Source organism: Parasteatoda tepidariorum, chromosome 10 (assembly GCF_043381705.1).
Source record: "Parasteatoda tepidariorum isolate YZ-2023 chromosome 10, CAS_Ptep_4.0, whole genome shotgun sequence".
Lineage (NCBI taxonomy): Eukaryota > Metazoa > Arthropoda > Arachnida > Araneae > Theridiidae > Parasteatoda > Parasteatoda tepidariorum.
The window spans coordinates 25,293,494-25,312,710 of NC_092213.1; the positions used below are offsets into that span (position 1 = coordinate 25,293,494).

Here is a 19,217-nt window from a genome sequence, read left to right on the forward strand (position 1 = left end):
CAGATTTTCAATAACACATGAAAATGAATACATAATATTACAAAAGATGTGAGCTTTCAAAAGTACAAGATTTTGGTTACTATTCAAAATATAAGTGTTTCTTCAAAATTTTAAATTTATTTTTTCTAGAACATATTTAGAAACACTATCCTTTATAAAAAATATATAAATTTTATGTATTAATTAAATTTCACATATGAATATAGGTTTTTGACATTTTCGACATTTTTGACAGTGAGGTTTTTGACGTGACGGTTTAAACTGTCAAAAACTGTCACATGTCAAAAACCTGCCAACCCTGCTATAGTATAATTAAATTTCAATATAATGCATGGCAACTGTTGGTAGTTTTGAAGTTTATATATTTTTTTGGCAAACTTTAGTTTTTGACATTTTTGACGGTTTAAACCAGTATTATACCCTTGTCATGTCAAAAACCACTTTTTGACGTCAAAAACCCAACCCTGCCTGGTAGTAGTAAATAAATTATACAAATATTTAATAAACAAATTTATCAAACTTGTAAATAAATCTAAACCATCTACCATCCCTATTTATGGTGTGTCGCCCCACTAATCAAAAATTCTGGCTAAGGGACTAATACTTATTTCAGGGAAGATGTGGAATTAAATTTTGTTTGGTTTCCTGATATTGTTAATAAAATATATACTACATATAATACTAAATTTCAACAATGGTTTTAATTTAAAATATATTAAACTAAAGTCATATCATATGTTTTTCCTCTATATCAATTTTATTATTTTAATAATATGTAACCCATGTGGCAGAATTTTTTCAAGCTTTCTGCGACAATTCTATCTAGTATTAATACCTTTCTGAAAGATATTTTTAATGATAGCAAATATATTTATTGTTACTATTTTGAAGTAACAGAAGCACTTTTTGTTTACTTTTTATATTAATCTGAAGTTCTAGCTAAAGCCAGTCATTGCAGAATTTTTTCATTTTCAATTGAAAGTAGGAAAAAAAATCATAAGCATTTATTCCACCTCCGATATGTGAGAAAGACATTTTTTTAATATAATTCTGCAGATAAAAAAAACATTGATTTCTTTGCTTCCCAAATTAAAAATCTTTCTGCAAGAACTCTGTAATGTTCTGGGACAATGTCTCCATGATTCTGCCACCGGGTATATAATAAAATGTTTTCTTTGATAGGAATACAGTCTATGCTCTTTAAAGAGACCCTTCCATTATAACAAACACTATATGAATAATAATATATTCATCAAGCATAGTTTTTTTGTCTGATAATTGCATTCACACTTTCTGTTAAGTAAGAGGTGATTTATTTTGGAGTTAAAACAAGTGGTATTGTTCGCAAATTTTGCTCATTCTCAATGCGTATGCTATTTAGCAATAATGGCTGCTCTTCGTCAGTGTAATGCTATTTGCTATAAGTGGTAATTAAAATTTAATGGATGTAGTTAAGAGAATATTACAAATTAATTGCTTAATTATCCAAGATACCTAAGAGCACTTAGTTTGCAATAATTTAAAAGCGTGATGTGATTTTAAAGGCAGAAGAACAAAGTGCTCTAATTTCATGACATCATTTTCGTAAAGCAAAATTTAAAAATCTAGAAAAAGCACTGAATGACTGGCTAACGTTTCTGTGCAATATAAAAAGATATGATTTGAAAATAAATTTTAATGTATTTTTTTACGTTTTTGCCAAAATAAATTCAGTATATATACCATGTATGCAAATATTTGCAATAATTTTACATACTCACGTTGTAGTGACCTCACATTAAAACATTATTTTTCGTTTGGGCCACATGGGTAATTATATCGAACGTCCGCTGAATTTCACAAATTTTATTTTTAATTTAACTATACAATCTAATTAAATATTTTTGAGCATATGTCACAAGCAATAACAGCAACCAAATATTTGTATAGCCTAATTTATTATTGGTAAACTTAGCTTTGAATTTAAAATAAAGTAGTTATATGCCTTTTTTCATTTATTTATATTTTTGTTCTTTTAGTGAAAAACAGCATGAAGGGTAAAAATTCTGATGAAAAGCTGAGTAAAAAGTCGGAGAAGAAGAGAGAAAACTCTTCTGTTCATCACACCAAAAAGAAAAAGCATAAAGAGAAAGATAAACATGAGCATCATTCATCTCATAAAGAAAAGCACAAGGATCGTCCAAAAACAAAAAGCACATCTGACAAAGATAAGTCCTCACTTAAGCATAAAAACCATAACTCTGTTACAAAAGTATCATCCAATTCCTACTTAAATAAAGATAAGCTAGAGCAACCTTTAAAGTCCATAAAAAATTCATTATTAAATAAAAGTGCCTCGTTTGAACACAACACAGTCATCACTTCACGTTCCATCACGCCAGTCGAAATGAATGAAAAGACAGATAAAGAAACTCTAGCTGAAAAAATTGTCCAAGCTGAGCCTTCAAATGACAAAGGTTCTAACAATCTGTTGGTTTCTAGCAAACAGTCTCTTAATGAAAATTCAAAGAAAAGAAAAAATATTGATATGCTTCAGTGCAATGGTGAAGATATTATTGATACATCTAATGTTGCAAAAAGAATTAAAATTGAACCCTTGTCAAATGATAATTATCACATCATCAACAATCTTATTAGTTCTACTTGTGACAAAGTGTGTGAAATTACTTCTCTTTCTGAACTTAACAGTTCATTGGATGATATCCATAAAGAGGCTGGTATTAGTTATCAGGAAAAAAACAATAGTATTAAATCTCTGAGCTCTTGTGAGATTTTTCCTGGTACTGTTTCCAAAGAAAGCACGGTGAATGAAAATGTTAGCCTTTCAGGTGAACCTAAAAGTGTTGTACATAATTCTTCTTGTGATACACATAAACTCTTAGATAGAGAAAAGTCTGTTAATGCTTTTTCAAATACCTGTCTTTCTTTATCATGTGATGAATTGAAGGCAGATCACTCTAATATTTCAGGTAACAAATCTGAAATCTGTTGCAATATTTTAAACTCTATTTCTGTTAATTGTTCATCAGTCTCAGAAAGTAATTTATGTTCTTCCTCATCAGTCTCTGTACAAATATCGGAAGAGTCGGCTGTTGCTGTGACCCCTGAAGATACTCTAATTCAACCACAAATCAGCTGCTCTACCAATAATAAAAAACTGAATGAAAGTTCAGATGTGATTAAGACTCATGCTTTGGGACACAATTCTTGCGAATCACGCAAACTAAGTTCAACTTTAAAAATCAAAGATGACCATTATAAATCAAAAACACTTTCAGAGTCACATCATAAGAAAAATAAAAGTAGCCATTCAAAAGATAAAATTAAAAAGCATAAGCACTCGAATGTAGATAATATACATCAAGTAATTAAGCAAAAGAAACCAAATGACTCAAGTTCGGAAAAACACAAAAAAGCAAAAGTAAAGGAATCTGTAAATGATGTTTCGAAAACAACTGAATCGTCTAAAGTAAAAAATGGCGATTTAAAGACGCCTGAATCATCTAAATTGAAAAGTGGTGATTTAAAAATCAGTGATTCATCAAAATTGAAAACTGATGATTTAAAAATAAACGATTCATCGAAATTGAAAACTGATGATTTAAAAATCACTGATTCATCGAAATTGAAAACTGAAGATTTAAAAATCACTGATTCATCAAAATTGAAAACTGATGATTTAAAAATCACTGATTCATCAAAATTGAAAAGTGATAACTTAAAAGCTACTGACTCATCTAAATTGAAGAGTGATTTAACAAAAAGTTCTAAAGTCAAAATTAAATTAGATTCAAGTTCATCTTCTAAGACGGAGCTTTGTACTAAGTGTAAGCAAAAAGTCTCCAGTTTTCGTCATGTGAGTATACAATGTAAACGTGACAGGCATGATAAAGTTGTGGAAAAAAATGGTGTATCTCAAAGAATACCAAGACTACCCCAAGGTATGGATTTAAAGCATTTAAAATATGGAAAATATATACGTCTTGAAGTATTTCCAAATGGTGGAGCTGCTCTCCTTCATCTTTATTGGGATGAAATATGTCATCTGCAGCAGAAAGAACTTAACTGCTTGGCTGAGGAATTTTTGAAGGTAATATTTTTGCATTTAATAAGTTATTTAAATCCTTGGTTCATTAATGACATGTAATTTTTTATGAAATTTTTTAAATATTTAGGATTTATTAGGTTTCAATTGGCAAAATTGCATTATTGGGTTTTAATCAATTTTAGCTCTTTGAAGTGTCGTTTTAAAATTCTTATAGTCATACAGGTTTTTCAAAATGCAAAAAAAAAAAATAAAGAAAAAGTTAAATGCAGTTTTTTTATACATAGCTGTGAAAAATTATAATTTAATAACAAAAAAAAAACAAGAGAGGGCCAAATAGTGGATCATTTTATATATTAAAAAAGTAGTATTTACTAGTACAGTACAGAACCCGTTATCCGGAAATCAGAAAACCAAAAAACCAGAACGAAATTCGATAAATATTCCCGCCAATTTTTTTTTTTATTTTTAAATGTTTTTTTCCTGCTAAGATTTTAGGATTTTTCTTTCTTTTTTGATTTTTCTTTCTTTTTTGATTTTTCTTTTTTGATTTTTCTTTCTTTTAGGATTTTTATTTCTTTCTTACCATCATTTTGGAAATAATCATTAGTGTATTACTTCATCATTTTTTCTTCTTTTTAAGATTATTTCCAAATATATTTTTTAATTAGGTTTAACAATTAAAAAAAACGGCTTTTTGTAGCAATTCAGAAAACCGTAAAAATCAGTTATCCGGAATAGCGATGGTCCCTATCGTTCCGGATAATCGGTTCCCTACTGTATGTGTATATGTATACTAATATAGTATTTATTTATGTAATTAAAATAATTTTTTAATTATATTTATAAGTGACATTGTAAATAAAAATCAGGTATCATGTTTAGATCTGATTTNGAAGAAAAAGCACCTATAAGAATACTATCCAGTTATCTTAAGATCACTTCCCCATTAAAAGTTTGAGGTAGCCTGCAGTTATGGAAACGTAAGTAAAACCAGAGCTCATTCTAGGCAGAAAAAAGGGCAGTTTGCAAAAGTTTAAAAAAAAGGCAATAATTTCTTTCTATGGGCTTTACACATTCTATTAAAAAACATTGTCAATTTTTTTTTTCTACTTTACTAAAAGTACCAAAGCAATCATATTAATTACTAATTTTTATTAATAAATTAACATATATATATCGAGTTAATGAGCTAATTAGCTTAGTAATTTATTTAAAATGCATGCATATATTAATAAAATAATAAATGTATGTTTTTAAGTGTCTGTAGTTATGATTTAAAAATTAAAATGATTAATTATAATTATGATTTAATGATAGTGAAGTAACTGCAAACTTTCAAAGACAAGTGCAACAAGGGGGTGTGATGGCTATTTTTCCTTTCCCATATAAATCTATGTATTGACAGCAATGACAAACTAAATAAAAAGAGTTGAAAATAAAGAAGGGTTGAGGAAAGAAAGGGCAAAAAGGGTATGGAATCTATTACATCAGGACACTAATTTACTTTACGGGCAACAGGTTGGATTCTTTTGACTAAAAGGGCAGCAGGGTGCTGCGCCCTGGTTACCCTGCCTAGAATGAGCTCTGGTTACAAAGTTTCTATGTTCTGGAAACCTAACATAATATAAGTAGTAGGTCAGTGTTTGATTTTAAATTAAAGAAGGAAAAAAATAATAATAAATTGTTTTCATATAGTTGAACTTTTGATAAATGTATTAAAATTAAAAATTCAGTTGAAAATTAATCACTGACATTACTAGTCCATATCTTAAATTTATATTTTGGAACATGATCATATTACAAGTTGTATTGTAAATATGTTTTGTGGTGTGTTATAATTTCCAACATACTAACAAACTAAAATTTTTTGTTGAAAAAAAATTCAATATGATTTATATTCAGTTCTAAAAGGTTTACTGCTATCACCCGATTAATACTCCTTGGAAACATTCTTTAAGAAATTCTGATAAAAAGAAAAGTTAATAAAAAAACAAGAGAAACAAAAAAAAATTGTTCTTAGTTATCCTTAAAATATAACCTTAAGGTTAAAAATCACAGTTTTCTATGTTACAGTACAGGGAAAAGTGACAATAAAATAATAAAGTCTATCAGAAACGTTGTTTATATTCTATTTTTTAAAGCAAAAAGTGATGGGGGGAAACGACAAAATTAACTCGCCTGAATATATTTTTCAAAGACAGTGCAAAACTCGTAGTTCAGTTAAAAGTAATTAGGGATGTAACGAATAGTGATTTGGCCGAATACTACATATTCATTGGCAAAATAGTGACATGTTCATTTTATTTTTTTAAAAAAGAAAAATTATTTTTTATGGAGAAATAAGTTGTCATTATTGAAAATTAATCAGAGCTTAACTGTATTATTGGTGTGGGGTAAATGGAACAAAAACTTTAATAGAAATGTTTAAAGTAATTTGATGTAAAGATAATTAGAAATATTTAAGATTAAAAAAAAAACTGACTAACAACTTTAATGCAAAAAATATTTCCCAGAACAAAATTATCCGTTAAACAATAAAAGAGAGAATGTATCAGAAATGCTTTTAAAAATGCAGTGCTATCTTAATTTTTGAAAGAAAATTTTAAAGCTAAACATTTCAGTTTTCTAATTATTGTATTTTCAAGAAAAATTAAAGATTAAAGTCTAATAGAAACCCTCTTTAATTTCTGTGTCAGAATAAAAATGTCTATAAAAACATAAGTTTTTTGAAAAGAAAAGATAGAAACTAAAAAACAATTTTAATTTTTGAACTAAAGATGTAACGCTACATACCTTAATTTAACTTTTTCGCATCTCCTAAATGACCATAAAAGAATAATGTTCATTAAAAACGCTCTTTGAAAAATACTTTCTTAATAAAAAGGCTGTTAAAAAAGAGAGAGAAAAATTTCTAGTTATCAGTGACAATAAAAAGAATAAAGTCTGTTAGAACCGCTCCATTAACATGCTTCGCTTTAGTTAAGACGGAAAACAAGCAAAAATTAAACAAAGAAGAGTTCTCAATTTTTAAAGGATAAAATTCACTTTCCTGAATATGCCGGCCGAGTGGTTAGCGTGCCTGACTGCTAAGGCAATGGCTGCAGGTTTGAATCCCGCTCTGGGCATGGATGTTTCTCTCTCTCTGTTGTCTTCTGATGTATGAATGTGGCCCACCCTATGAATGGGTATTTGTAGTGTGGGTAATGTTGCTCGCCTCCGTGACTTTGGTTCACAGGGGCCCACTGGGTAACAATAAATGAGNAAAAAATTCAATAAGATTTATATTCAGTTCTACATTCATTATATTCAGTTTTGTAATAAAATTTTAAAGCTAAACATTTCAGTTTTCTAATTATTGTATTTTCAAGAAAAATTAAAGATTAAAGTCTAATAGAAACCCTCTTTAATTTCCGTGTCAGAATGAAAATGTCTATAAAAACATAAATTTTTTGAAAAGAAAAGACAGAAACTAAAACAATTTTAATTTTTGAACTAAAGATGTAACGCTACATACCTTAATTTAACTTTTTCGCATCTCCTTAGTTTTAGGAAAAAATGACCGTAAAAGAATAATGTTCATTAAAAGCGCTCTTTGAAAAATACTTTCTTAATAAAAAGGCTGTTAAAAAAGAGAGAAAAAAATTTCTAGTTATCAGTGACAATAAAAAGAATAAAGTCTGTTAGAACAGCTCCATTAACATGCTTCGCTTTAGTTAAGACAGAAAACAAGCAAAAATGAAACAAAGAAGAGTTCTCAATTTTTAAAGGATAAAATTCACTTGCCTGAATATGCCGGCCGAGTGGTTAGCGTGCCTGACTGCTAAGTCAATGGCTGCAGGTTCGAATCCCGCTTTGGGCATGGATGTCTCTCTCTCTCTGTTGTCTTCTGATGTGTGAATGTGACCCACCGTATGAATGGGCATTTGTAGTGTGGGTAATGTTGCTCGCCTCCGTAACTTTGGTTCACAGGGGCCCACTGGGTAACAATAAATGAGCATCACTTCTGGCATCTTCTGAGGCGAAGAACAAAAGTTCAGTGCCTGCAAAGTTCAGTGCCTGGAGAAAAAAAATACTTGCCTGAATATATTTGAAAAAGAAAATTAAAAAAATCAATGGTTCGGTATAAAGTAATCTAGTTTCTATTCTTCAAACTTATCTCTTCCATGCATCTTTCAGAACATAAATTAACAAGTTTTAGATCTTAACAAGATACAATTTTAGATTATTCTATATTAAATCTATTAAAATCCCCCCCTCCCGAAAAAAAAAATTTTCGAGAAATAATTTTATAAATAGTACTTTGCTGAATATTTGGCCGATTATTCATTTACGTCCTCAAAAGTAATCTAGTTTCAATTCTTCAAATTTCGCTTTTCCATATCCACTGTTATGCACTCTTATCTTGATGTTTTTTTTTATTTTATTATTATATTTTATTACATGCATGGATTAAATACTTAACTAAACATTTAAATGAAATACAGTTTGTTTACTTTTGTTTCTTACTAACCTATTCTTTGTAGGAAACATTTTTAGAAGAACCTTATGGAGTTGCTAAGTATGTAATGGGTATTGTTCATAATGCAGCTGAGTATCTACCTGATATACTTGAACATTTTGCTGATAGATATCCTAATCTTGTTGTGAAAGCTGGTGCACTAACTCGCCAATCTGACATAGAAACTACAACAATGTTAAAATATTGTGAGCAAGTAAGTATTGACTGAAAATATATACTAAACAAATTTTTTTCTGCAATAAAGTGTGGGGGGACTTCCATATTGTGAACTGTCACGTGAACTACAATCTCCAAGGTGCCAAACAAGTTAAAAATAAATTTCCATATTTAAAACTTACAATTTTAAAAATAAATTAAAACATGTAGAGGTTTGCCTGAGGATGGGTATAAACTGTACTCTTCGAGTTCCTCCCTTTCTATAATTTTAGTTTAGTTATTTATAATTACATTTAGCAATTTCTTTTCTGCTATAAAGTATAGAGGGGTATTTCAATGTTTGTTAATTTAATGTCTTTATACAATTTTAAAGTTCTGTATTTTAATTTCTGTGAAATATTGAAAACAAACTATTGTTTTTATATTTTAATATAAGTCACTTTTTATAAATGAATTAAAAAGCTTAGAAATTAATACTATTACTTAAATTTGTTTACTAGCGAAAATGTTTGAAAATATAAGTTAATATTTTAAGTTTCTTTTTGAAATAAAATTTCTCTCAATTCTTCCACCTGGGTAAGAAGACACCTATTACTTCCAGAGGTTTTTTCCAAAATTTTGTCTGTCATCTTTGCTATGAAGTTTAACTATTTTAATTGGTCAATGTTTTGTGTTTCTTATTAGGTTCATGCTCATTACAGTCAAGGTACATTTCGAACTGGTCCATTACATCAAATAAGCCTTGTGGGAACTGTCCATGAAGAAGTAGGTGGTTATTTTCCAGAATTTCTTCAGATGCTAGAAGAAAATCCCTTTCTTTATTTGACTATGCCTTGGGGACCTATGTCTGTTGTGCACATGAATCCCCAAGAAAGCAACGATGGTCCAATACTTTGGGTTAGACCTGGTGAACAATTAGTTCCTACTGCTGATTTGTCTAAATCCCCAGGGAAAAGAAAGAGGTATAGCTCTTTTTTTGTCACTCTTAAATTACGATTTATATTATCTCAATGCCTTGAAAAAAGCTAGATATTTAGGAACAAACCTGAATGAAGTGTGTTAACTTTTTAAAAATATGTGTATAAATAAGATCTGTAAATACCCTTGTTTTATTAATGATAAATAATCAATGTCAATTTAATGTTCACCAGTTTATTTTGATCGAGTTTTCACCATACTTAATATAATGTTGTTTTTTTATTTAATTTGAAATACTTTTATAGTATTATTTATATATCTATATATGACATAAGCTAATTCAAAAATCTGGCCCTTGCAGACTGATCAAACTGCTAACATTGTTTATCAGACTTCTTGCAGGGAGCATTGCGAAAGAGCGTTAGCAATTTTAAAAAGGCCAGATTTTCTCAAAACGTGAATTTTTTCATTAAAACCATTCATGTAAGCATCTAAGTCAATGACCAGCGATGAAAAAACTTTCAAAACAAAAATTTGGTGAGGACTTTAAACTGTGCATTTTAAATTTAATTACTGTCACCACACGTAAAAAAAAAACTATTTAATTTTTTAATAAGCTTATATTGGTAAACATTCTAAATGATATATAATGGAGAATTTAATATTATTTATGAAAATAATTATATCTAAAATTTTGAAGAAATATTAAGAATTTTTAATTTTCCATTGCAAAAACATTTTTAATCACTTATATTTTTATGTTACTTTGAGTAAAACCACCTTTTATAAGCAAATTAATAATAATTTAAAACCATAATTCTTGTTTTAAAATGTGTTTTTGTGTATGGAGACAATGACAATTAACTAGAATAACACAATTTTTTATAACTCCATTTGCTCTATAATAACTTCAAAATATATTGTTGTTTGTTATTGTATTGGATATTGTTGTTTTACATTTTAAAATTTTTTTTATTTGTATTATTATTAGATTTGTATATTTCATTTAAATTGTTTATGGTTTAGAACTGGATAGAAATTTGCTTTGGCGGTGGCATTTTTTAAAGGTCACATAATTTTCTTTATTGTATACCTTGAGCCTGCCACCAATAAAACTTTTCATCCAAGCATCCTAATAAAGTTTTTAACTTTTTACTTGTGTTTAAATTTTTTCCATCTTTTTATTGCATATATGTAAACATTTTATCTAAAATTAAGAAATTTCAATTTGTAGTTATAACTGAAACTTAAAATTTCTATAGTACATAATATTTTAATAGTAATAAAGTTCTTATTTATACTCTTTTAAATAAATAAAAAAAACTGACAGAAAAGAATCAAAATTCAGATTTTTAATGTTGTTAAAACTATAACTTAAAACAATTGTGCAAATACTCTAAATTATTCGGGGGGAAATGCAGTTAAAATTTAAAACTTAGTTTTATCCAAACAATAGTTTTATCCAATAGATGAAAAACTATGTAATTTCTTTTATTAAGCTATCCATATTTTATTAACGTAAGTTGCCCTAATATTCTGCAAATCAAAAGATATTTACCTACTTGCAATTTCTGTAATAAAATTTAGGAGGACATTATTTACATTCATTAAAGTCACCCGCAGATTTTTTAAGGGAAAATTAAGCTTATTGATTATTTAAAAAAAAAATGGTGGAGTAATTAAACTATACTGTTTTTTAAAGAAGAGTGTTCTTTTTTAACCTGGAAGTTATATATTATTCAACTCGCACCATCTTTACTGTTTTATTGGCACTTTTCAGACTTTGAACAGTAGTAACACAAATACAAAGTAATAGCACACGTACAAAGTGATGTGTTAACCGTTGATGCAAATTATTCTAAGAACATTGATTATGAATATTTAAGTGGAAAGTCATCATACTATATCAGTATATGTATAGATTTATCTCTGTAGCAGTTTTATAATATAATAAATTTTTTAAATAGTTCAGAAATATGTGTGTGCTTAAGAAGGTAAAAGTTAAGGAATTGAGAAAATAAAACATATATATCATAGAACAAGAAAAGTGCTTCAGTAAAATAATTACCTGTTTATTAAAATTTATAACTTTACAACACTTATTTTCTCTTAATTTAATTGAGCCACAATTGCATGTGAAACCATTATACTTTTTCTAATGATATTTCATGTGTTTAGGGGTGCTTTCAATGAATTAAGGAAGTTGCAGTACTTGCCTCGTAGTACCGAACCCCGTGAAATGATGTTTGAAGATAGAACGAAATGTCATGCTGATCATGTTGGCCAAGGATTTGATCGTTTAACAACTGCTGCTGTTGGTGTCCTCAAAGCAGTTCACTGTGGAAATTCGTATGTAATTTTTGTTTTTTTTTTAAGCTTTTTGCATAAAATAATTTTTTAAAAACTTTAGTTTGAATTATATTATAAGTACTACCTGTGTCGACATTTAAAAATATGAAGAATTTTATTATTATTATAAGATTTTGAATTGTATCCAGAAACTATTAATTGTCAATTTTGTGTTTGGTCTCTTTCTTGTTTACCTTAATGCTGAAATTGATTCTCAGCAATAAAGAATTGTGATTGTTAATAGAATTGTTTGAACTAAGATTTGAATTGAACACCAAGACTGGCTCAAACACTAATATATCAAATTTTTCTTCTGGTATATCTTGATTCAAAATTAAATTTTGAAAACCAGTATTTAATTAATTTTCAAAGTTATTTCTATCAATTATTACATTATTTTAATTGCTTATTTATCTTAACCCTAAACACAATATTGAGGCAAAATTTTAAATTTTTCCAAACAATTAATCATATAAACTGTACACATATCAATCATAATAATTGTAGCATATAAAACAATAAAATAGATAACAATTACTTTAAAAAGATATTGACATATGTTTCCGTGACATACGTTCCGTGTCAATATGTTTTCACTCTTGTTTATTACTTGTTTTTGAAAAAACCTTTTGCCTCCCAAATCATGCATTTTCTTTAATAATTGTAATCCGTTATTAATTTCACATTCTAAATGTGAAGCACTATTCCCATTTTCTTCCACTGATTGACAATCTTTTTCATAGCACATCTTCAAAGGCACATATTTTAATGAATCACATGCGATAAACAAACACTGTTTTCGTTTTAAAGGAATTCTGACTTTTTTCTTCTGCAATTCCTTTCTTCAACTCTATTCTTCTGCAAAGCACTCTTTTTTTTTTTTTTTCAATAATAATAACTTGCATTTTATTTATTGTGCACCCAACCCCGCAGCTATCAATCTCGCCGACTTCTCACAATGTCAGTCAGGCAGACAGGCACAGGATTTAAGAAGAGCAAATTAAACTTTATTTAACCAATATTACCCAGAGAACGGTCATTCAAGTAAAAGAAAATCAAAGTGCCAATAAATAAATATAAAGGAAAATCTTGCAAAATAATCCCAAAGACGTCTTGCACCACTTGCAGAAATGGAAACATTAGTAAGTCAAAGAAATAATATGGTTCTTACAGTTCAGTTTAAGAGAAAATTTAAAATGTTAATTCATGCATACTTAAAATTTGAATATAAAACCAAAATGCTGGATGTGAATAATAAAGTGTAAGAAAGCATTTTAATTTTGAATAATTTGTAAAGAAGATTTAGATAAAGAAATAAAATTAAAAGATTAGTTGAAGCTTTTTATGTTAATATGCATATGTAAATGTGTGTGTGTGTGTGTGTGTATATATATATATATATAAATACAAGAAAACACGAAGAAAGTTAAGAAAAACAATAAGTTTCATTTATTGCGCATAAGCTGCAAGTAAACAGAACTCATTAGATAAGTTCAAAATGAAGATAAAACAAAGAAAAATTATAGACATATAAAAAAGGGGGGCAAAAATAATAAGTAAAAATATAACAAACAGCAGTTTTTTAAAAAAAAGGATGAAATTTTATTTAAAAAAAACCGGAGAAAAAAAAATGTAATCTTTTCATCAGCCCACACGATTATATCCGCAAAATCTTCCCAATCAAAAATTTCAACCTTTTTTCTTTTTTATACTTTGTTAATTTTTTACTTATTATTCCCCCCCCCCTTTTTTCATATGTCTATAATTTTTCCTTGTTTCATCTTCATTTTGAACTATATATATATATATATATACATATAAATNTATATATATAACTATTTATGTAACTGCTATATTTTTCATTAACATTTTTTTAATTATTAATTAGATTACTTTTGGCTGACTTTGTATGATTTCTAGGTACCCATCAAACAGGATCACAAAAGATGTTGTGGCTTTTCATGCAGGAGATTTTAATGAGCTGGTTGAGAAACTTCAATTGGACTTGCATGAACCTCCTGTCTCCCAGGTATAATCACTCTCAGCTTTTGTTATAAATGTTTTTTTAGTATTATGATGCTGATAACACTACTTTCTACCATTTTAAATCAGTACTTTTAAGTGTTAGTCTGATTGCGATTTTTCTCTCAAATAATAAATATACATTTGTTTCATTCTTGAGTTGCCTTAAGGGTAATTTTGTACCAATGCTTGTTTTGTTTTTTTAATTGAATTCAATAAATAGTCACTTACTAGTAATCACATTAACATCATGCATCATCTTAATCTTGCACAGCTGTTAAAAGAAAAAATAATAATTATCTTTAACTTTTTGCTTACACTTGGTACAACGTGTGGACCATATGTGATGGTGCAACATGGTATGCCACAAACAAAGGGTTAAGAAAGATTTGTAATTTTGCTAAATCATAATATTACAATGGTAGTGAATCATTTGTTTGGAATCCTATTTCTAGGGATCATCTTAATATAATTACAGATTAATTTCTTGTTATGAAATTCGATTAATTAAATCAGTGATTCTCAACCACTGTGCCGCGGCACTTTTGTGTGCCGCCAAATTCTTAAAATGTGCCGCCAAATATTAGAAATGATACAATAAGAATTATAATGCTTTTTTTATGAGTAAAGTTTAAATTAAAGTGTATATATGTATATATACTTTTTATAATTTTTCCACCCTTTAACCGCGTGAACGTCGGCGATTGTCTTGTCTCTGACAATCTTAAAATAAGGTGGAAGTGTTTAAATTGTATATGACACACAACTTTAAAAAATGTTGTAAGAGCTAATCATTAAAGTAAGCTATGCAATTAATAAACAAATTAACAAAGGATAACTAAAAAACAAATATATAAAAAACAAATTAACAAAGGATAACTAACAAAAATTAAGCTAACAATTAATAATTAGCAAAAAAACTAGTTAACAAGAAATTACAAAAAAATAACAGTTAATGTTTAAAAAAATAACAGTTAATGTTTAAAAAAATAACAGTTAATAACTATAGAAAACAAGCTAACAATTAATAACTAGCAAAAATTAAGTAACTGTTACAAACTAATAAAAAATTAGTCGAAAGAAATAATTAATCCCTTAATAAATGTGCTTTTCTAGTACATATTATTTCACATTCAAAATTATTATCACAAGCTATTTAACACAGTGTAAAATAGGTAATTAAACAACTTTTAATCTAATTTTTTTCATTGTGTGCCGTCAAATTTCGAAATCGTTAAAAGTGTGCCGCAACAAAAAATCGGTTGAGAATCACTGAATTAAATCCTCGACTAATTAAAAATTTATACTCGATTCATTATTTTTTTAGGACTCAGTGTTTTAATTTGATACTGTGATTAATTTCCTCATTTTTTAGATCGTCAATTCAGCTAGTTTAATTATAAATTATTTTTTATTTTCTTTCAGAAAAAGAAAGCCTGAATAATTTTTTTAAGTGACTTTAGGTCTCTTTTATGATTACTTGCTATTCTTGCCAACTATCAATATTAATTAAAGAATGCATTCCTTCTTGAGCCATGAATGTTTATTCTTAGAGGCTATTATGGAGGCTGAATTAATTTGTCCGAAAAGCGCTACCCAGCTCTGCCGAATAATGCTCAATATTTTTTTCATGTTGCATTTTAAATATTTATAGGACTTATGTACAAAACTCACAGGGTTCCCGCGGCCTTGAAAAGTACTTGAATTTCATTTTGATTTTCAAAGGCCCCTAGAAGCACTTGAAAATGATATTAAATCCTTGAAAATTTCGAAATGACCTTGAAAAGTATCGAAAACTCAGGAAAACAGCCCTATTTCCAGTATTTCTATGTTTTGACTTTTTGACGCGTGTAAGTGTGAGAGAATGACTTCCCCGTCTTTCAGATGATGACAAGTACTGTTTGATTTTATGTATGTTTGGCTGATTTTAGGAATTTTAAATATTGGGAACTGCGCCAGATTCTGACAAAATCTCGATTCTTATTCAGGCGATTTTAATATCAATCATCGGTCTTCGTATTAGACTTATTTAAAAATTATGTGTTGCAGGGATGAAAGACTTCCACAAAAAAGCGGAAATCCGCTTTTTTTCCCCAATTTTGAAAATTTCCGACCATGTTCCAAAAACTAAAAGTCCTATTTGAGAAACCCAAGCCACCCGAACGATAGTCGGATTACCGCGACTTCCGCTATAGAGTGGAAAGGAGCCTAAGCGTTTCGTTACGAGCGCCGATATTTGATATTTTTTTTTGTTTGGCTGATTTTTGGAATTTTAAATATTAGGAACTGCACCAGAATTTGCTAAAATCGCGATTTTTAATCAAATGGTTTTAATATCAATCATCGATTTTTGTATTTAACTGATTTAAAACTTACGTGTTGCAATTTTTTTATGCGATTTAAAAATCGTACTAGCAATTCCTATTCACTCAATTTCAAAATCCAATATCGCGATTTGTATTTAAGCGTTTTTAAAACCCAATATCATGATTTGTATGAGTTTAAAATCCAACGTTGCGATTCGTATTCACGCATTTTCAAATCCAATTTTGCGATTCGTTATCACGCAGTTGTAATATCAGATATCGTTTTTCGTATTTGTAGACTATTTAAAAATTACTCACTGTGATTCGTATTCACGTGATCTAACAATTATGCATCGTGATTCTTATTCGATTTTAAAATCCCAAATCGCGATTCATATTCACGCGATTTTAAAATCCAATATCGTGATTCATATTCATGCGATTTTAAAATTCAATATCGCGATTCATATTCACGCGATTTAGAAATCCAAAATCGCGATTCATATTCATGCGATTTTATAATCCAATATCAAGATTCATATTCACACGATTTTAAAACCCAATATCACGATTCTTGAAAGAAGTAGAGGTAAGCTTTCTCTTGAATTAGTTACTGTAAAGATGTGATATATTTTTCATTAGTAAGTAATTAAATAGTCGCGCCTTCCTATAATTGCTTAATTTTTTTTAATATATTAGTGGTCAAAATTTTAAAATTATATTTAAGAAAAATTTAAAGTTAACTGTCTAAATGCTTCTGCCACTTTAAATATTGAATAAAAATCTCCCAGCATAGATAAAAGATGCTTTTATAAATCTCAGTATCATATAGAGCACCCCCCCTCCTCCTAGTGACCTGCGTTGTAAAAGTTCAGCTTTTTTTATTTTTGTCCACTTTAATGCCTGGTGTTGCAATTCGTTTTCGCGTGATTCAAGAATCGTACTCGCAATTCCCATTAAAGCAATTTAAAAATCTAATATCGCGATTTGTACTTAAGCATTTTTTTTAGTGCAATTAGTTTTTCCGCGAGTTTAAAATCCAATGTCGCTATTCGTATTCACGCATTTTGCGATATCAAACATCGATTTTCATATTTATACTCGATTTGAAAACTACTCGTTGCAATTCATATTCACGTGACCATGTCAAGTGCGTATGATCGATGCTACTGAAAAAAAGTTTATTCAAATATGAGTGGTTAATTAAAAAAGTCAGTGACCAAAATTGTTACTAAGAATCTATCAGAAGGTATTGAGGTGAAAGTTGGCAACTGTTTCAATTTAAAATGGTTGACTGGTAATAAATTTAAAATGATAATCAAGCAGCAACATCCAATAATTGATTAATTTTCTTAAATAGAAAAGTGGTCGAAATTTCAAAATTATATTTAAGAACAATTTAAATTTCACTGTCTAAATGCTTCTGCCACTTTAAATATTAAATAAAAGTCTCCTGGCAGAGTTGTTTTTAAATATCTAATTGATATCACAATATTATATAGAACATTCCCCCCTTCTGCCCGATTCTTTGCTTATTCAGACTTTGTATACCTGACTTGAAATAAGCCTTAATGCAAAATTCAAACCTGACGTTTTTATGCATCATGAATTTTATTCTCGACTTGATGCCAATCACCCTTGTTTTTTTAATTTTTTTTTTTATATATACTTAGATCACTTTCCGAAAACAAGAGAGAGCAATGGAAGTCTTATTTTTCAGTACTGCTATTATCGACTAACATTTATCGTCAAAACATTTTAGTCTATCTTTAACTGAAATTTAAGTCCTTGAGAATTTTATAATAAGTCTTAAAAAGTCCTTGAAAAGTACTTAAATTTTATTTTTATAGTAGAGCATGAACCCTGAACTCACTTTAAAATTGTACCAAAAAATTTGAAGCACTGAATTCAGTATTTAATTTAAAGAGCTTTGTGAAATTAGCCTTGTGAAAGAGACATTCTGAAGATGCACAAGAATTTTTATGTTAAAACCATTCCAGGATTTTTTGTTAGCATATAAAAATCATATTTTAAGCATCTATTTAACATAAATTGGTTTTAATTAAAAAAGATGATTTGTAACTGACTTTGAGCTGTTAAACATTAATTATCATTTAGAGCCTTTTCCATTTATGCGATAACGTTTAGAAGGACAAGAGAATTAGACCTAACCAATATGAATAATAAAATAAAAATTGGAATATTTAATTAACATTACTTTCTTTTTCAAAATAATGTTGCACTTCTTAGGTTTACAATTTTTCAAATTTAAGAATGTCTAGTACTTTATAAACATGATAAAAATTAACTTCACTTAGTACTTAAAATTATTTAATTGATTTAAATTATGTTTAACTTATGAAAATGAAGGTAAACTTACTTTATACTACAAATAAATAAAGTGCAAATAAAGCACAGGTAATATCCCATAAACAAACATACTATGTTTTTGTTTCTATTAACAAGATCCCTACTTGAGTGTTGTCAAAGTATTGAATTCATTCTATAGTTCAACCCTAAGAGAACGTCCTACTTGTAGAACAAAAACTATAGTTTAACTTAATTTTGTCCGTAAATGTTTATTTTTGTCTACTTAATCAAACTAAATCTGCAGCATTTGCCGCTGTGAAATGCAAATTCTGTTACTGGGCTGATCATTAAGTTGGGATTCATAAGGTAGCCTGCTTTAAACTGAAAGGATATGCTTCATGATATTTAATTTTATTGTAGTAGTTGAAACTTACTTATTAGCCTTACTTAAATTACTACTTAATTTATTAATTAATTTTACTTAAATTATACTACTTTGCATTGAGTAATTTCATTTTTATGTATAACTTGTTTTTTGTGTATTAAACTGTTAGGAATTATAGACCTGCTAGTTGATATTGACCTTAAA

General features: G+C 28.3%; 1 protein-coding gene across 3 annotated transcripts in view; it reads left to right on the top strand.

The window, feature by feature from the left end:
• The window catches only part of LOC107452177 (uncharacterized), a 35,766-nt gene that overhangs the window by 6,753 nt on the left and 9,796 nt on the right, over positions 1 to 19,217 (top strand). For all 3 annotated transcript variants that reach the window (XM_071186757.1, XM_071186759.1, XM_071186758.1), the window contains 5 exons: positions 2,019 to 4,090; positions 8,572 to 8,760; positions 9,408 to 9,685; positions 11,820 to 11,990; positions 13,911 to 14,019. In XM_071186757.1, the coding sequence (XP_071042858.1) occupies positions 2,019 to 4,090; positions 8,572 to 8,760; positions 9,408 to 9,685; positions 11,820 to 11,990; positions 13,911 to 14,019 (2,819 nt within the window). The remainder of the gene's footprint in view (positions 1 to 2,018; positions 4,091 to 8,571; positions 8,761 to 9,407; positions 9,686 to 11,819; positions 11,991 to 13,910; positions 14,020 to 19,217) is intronic.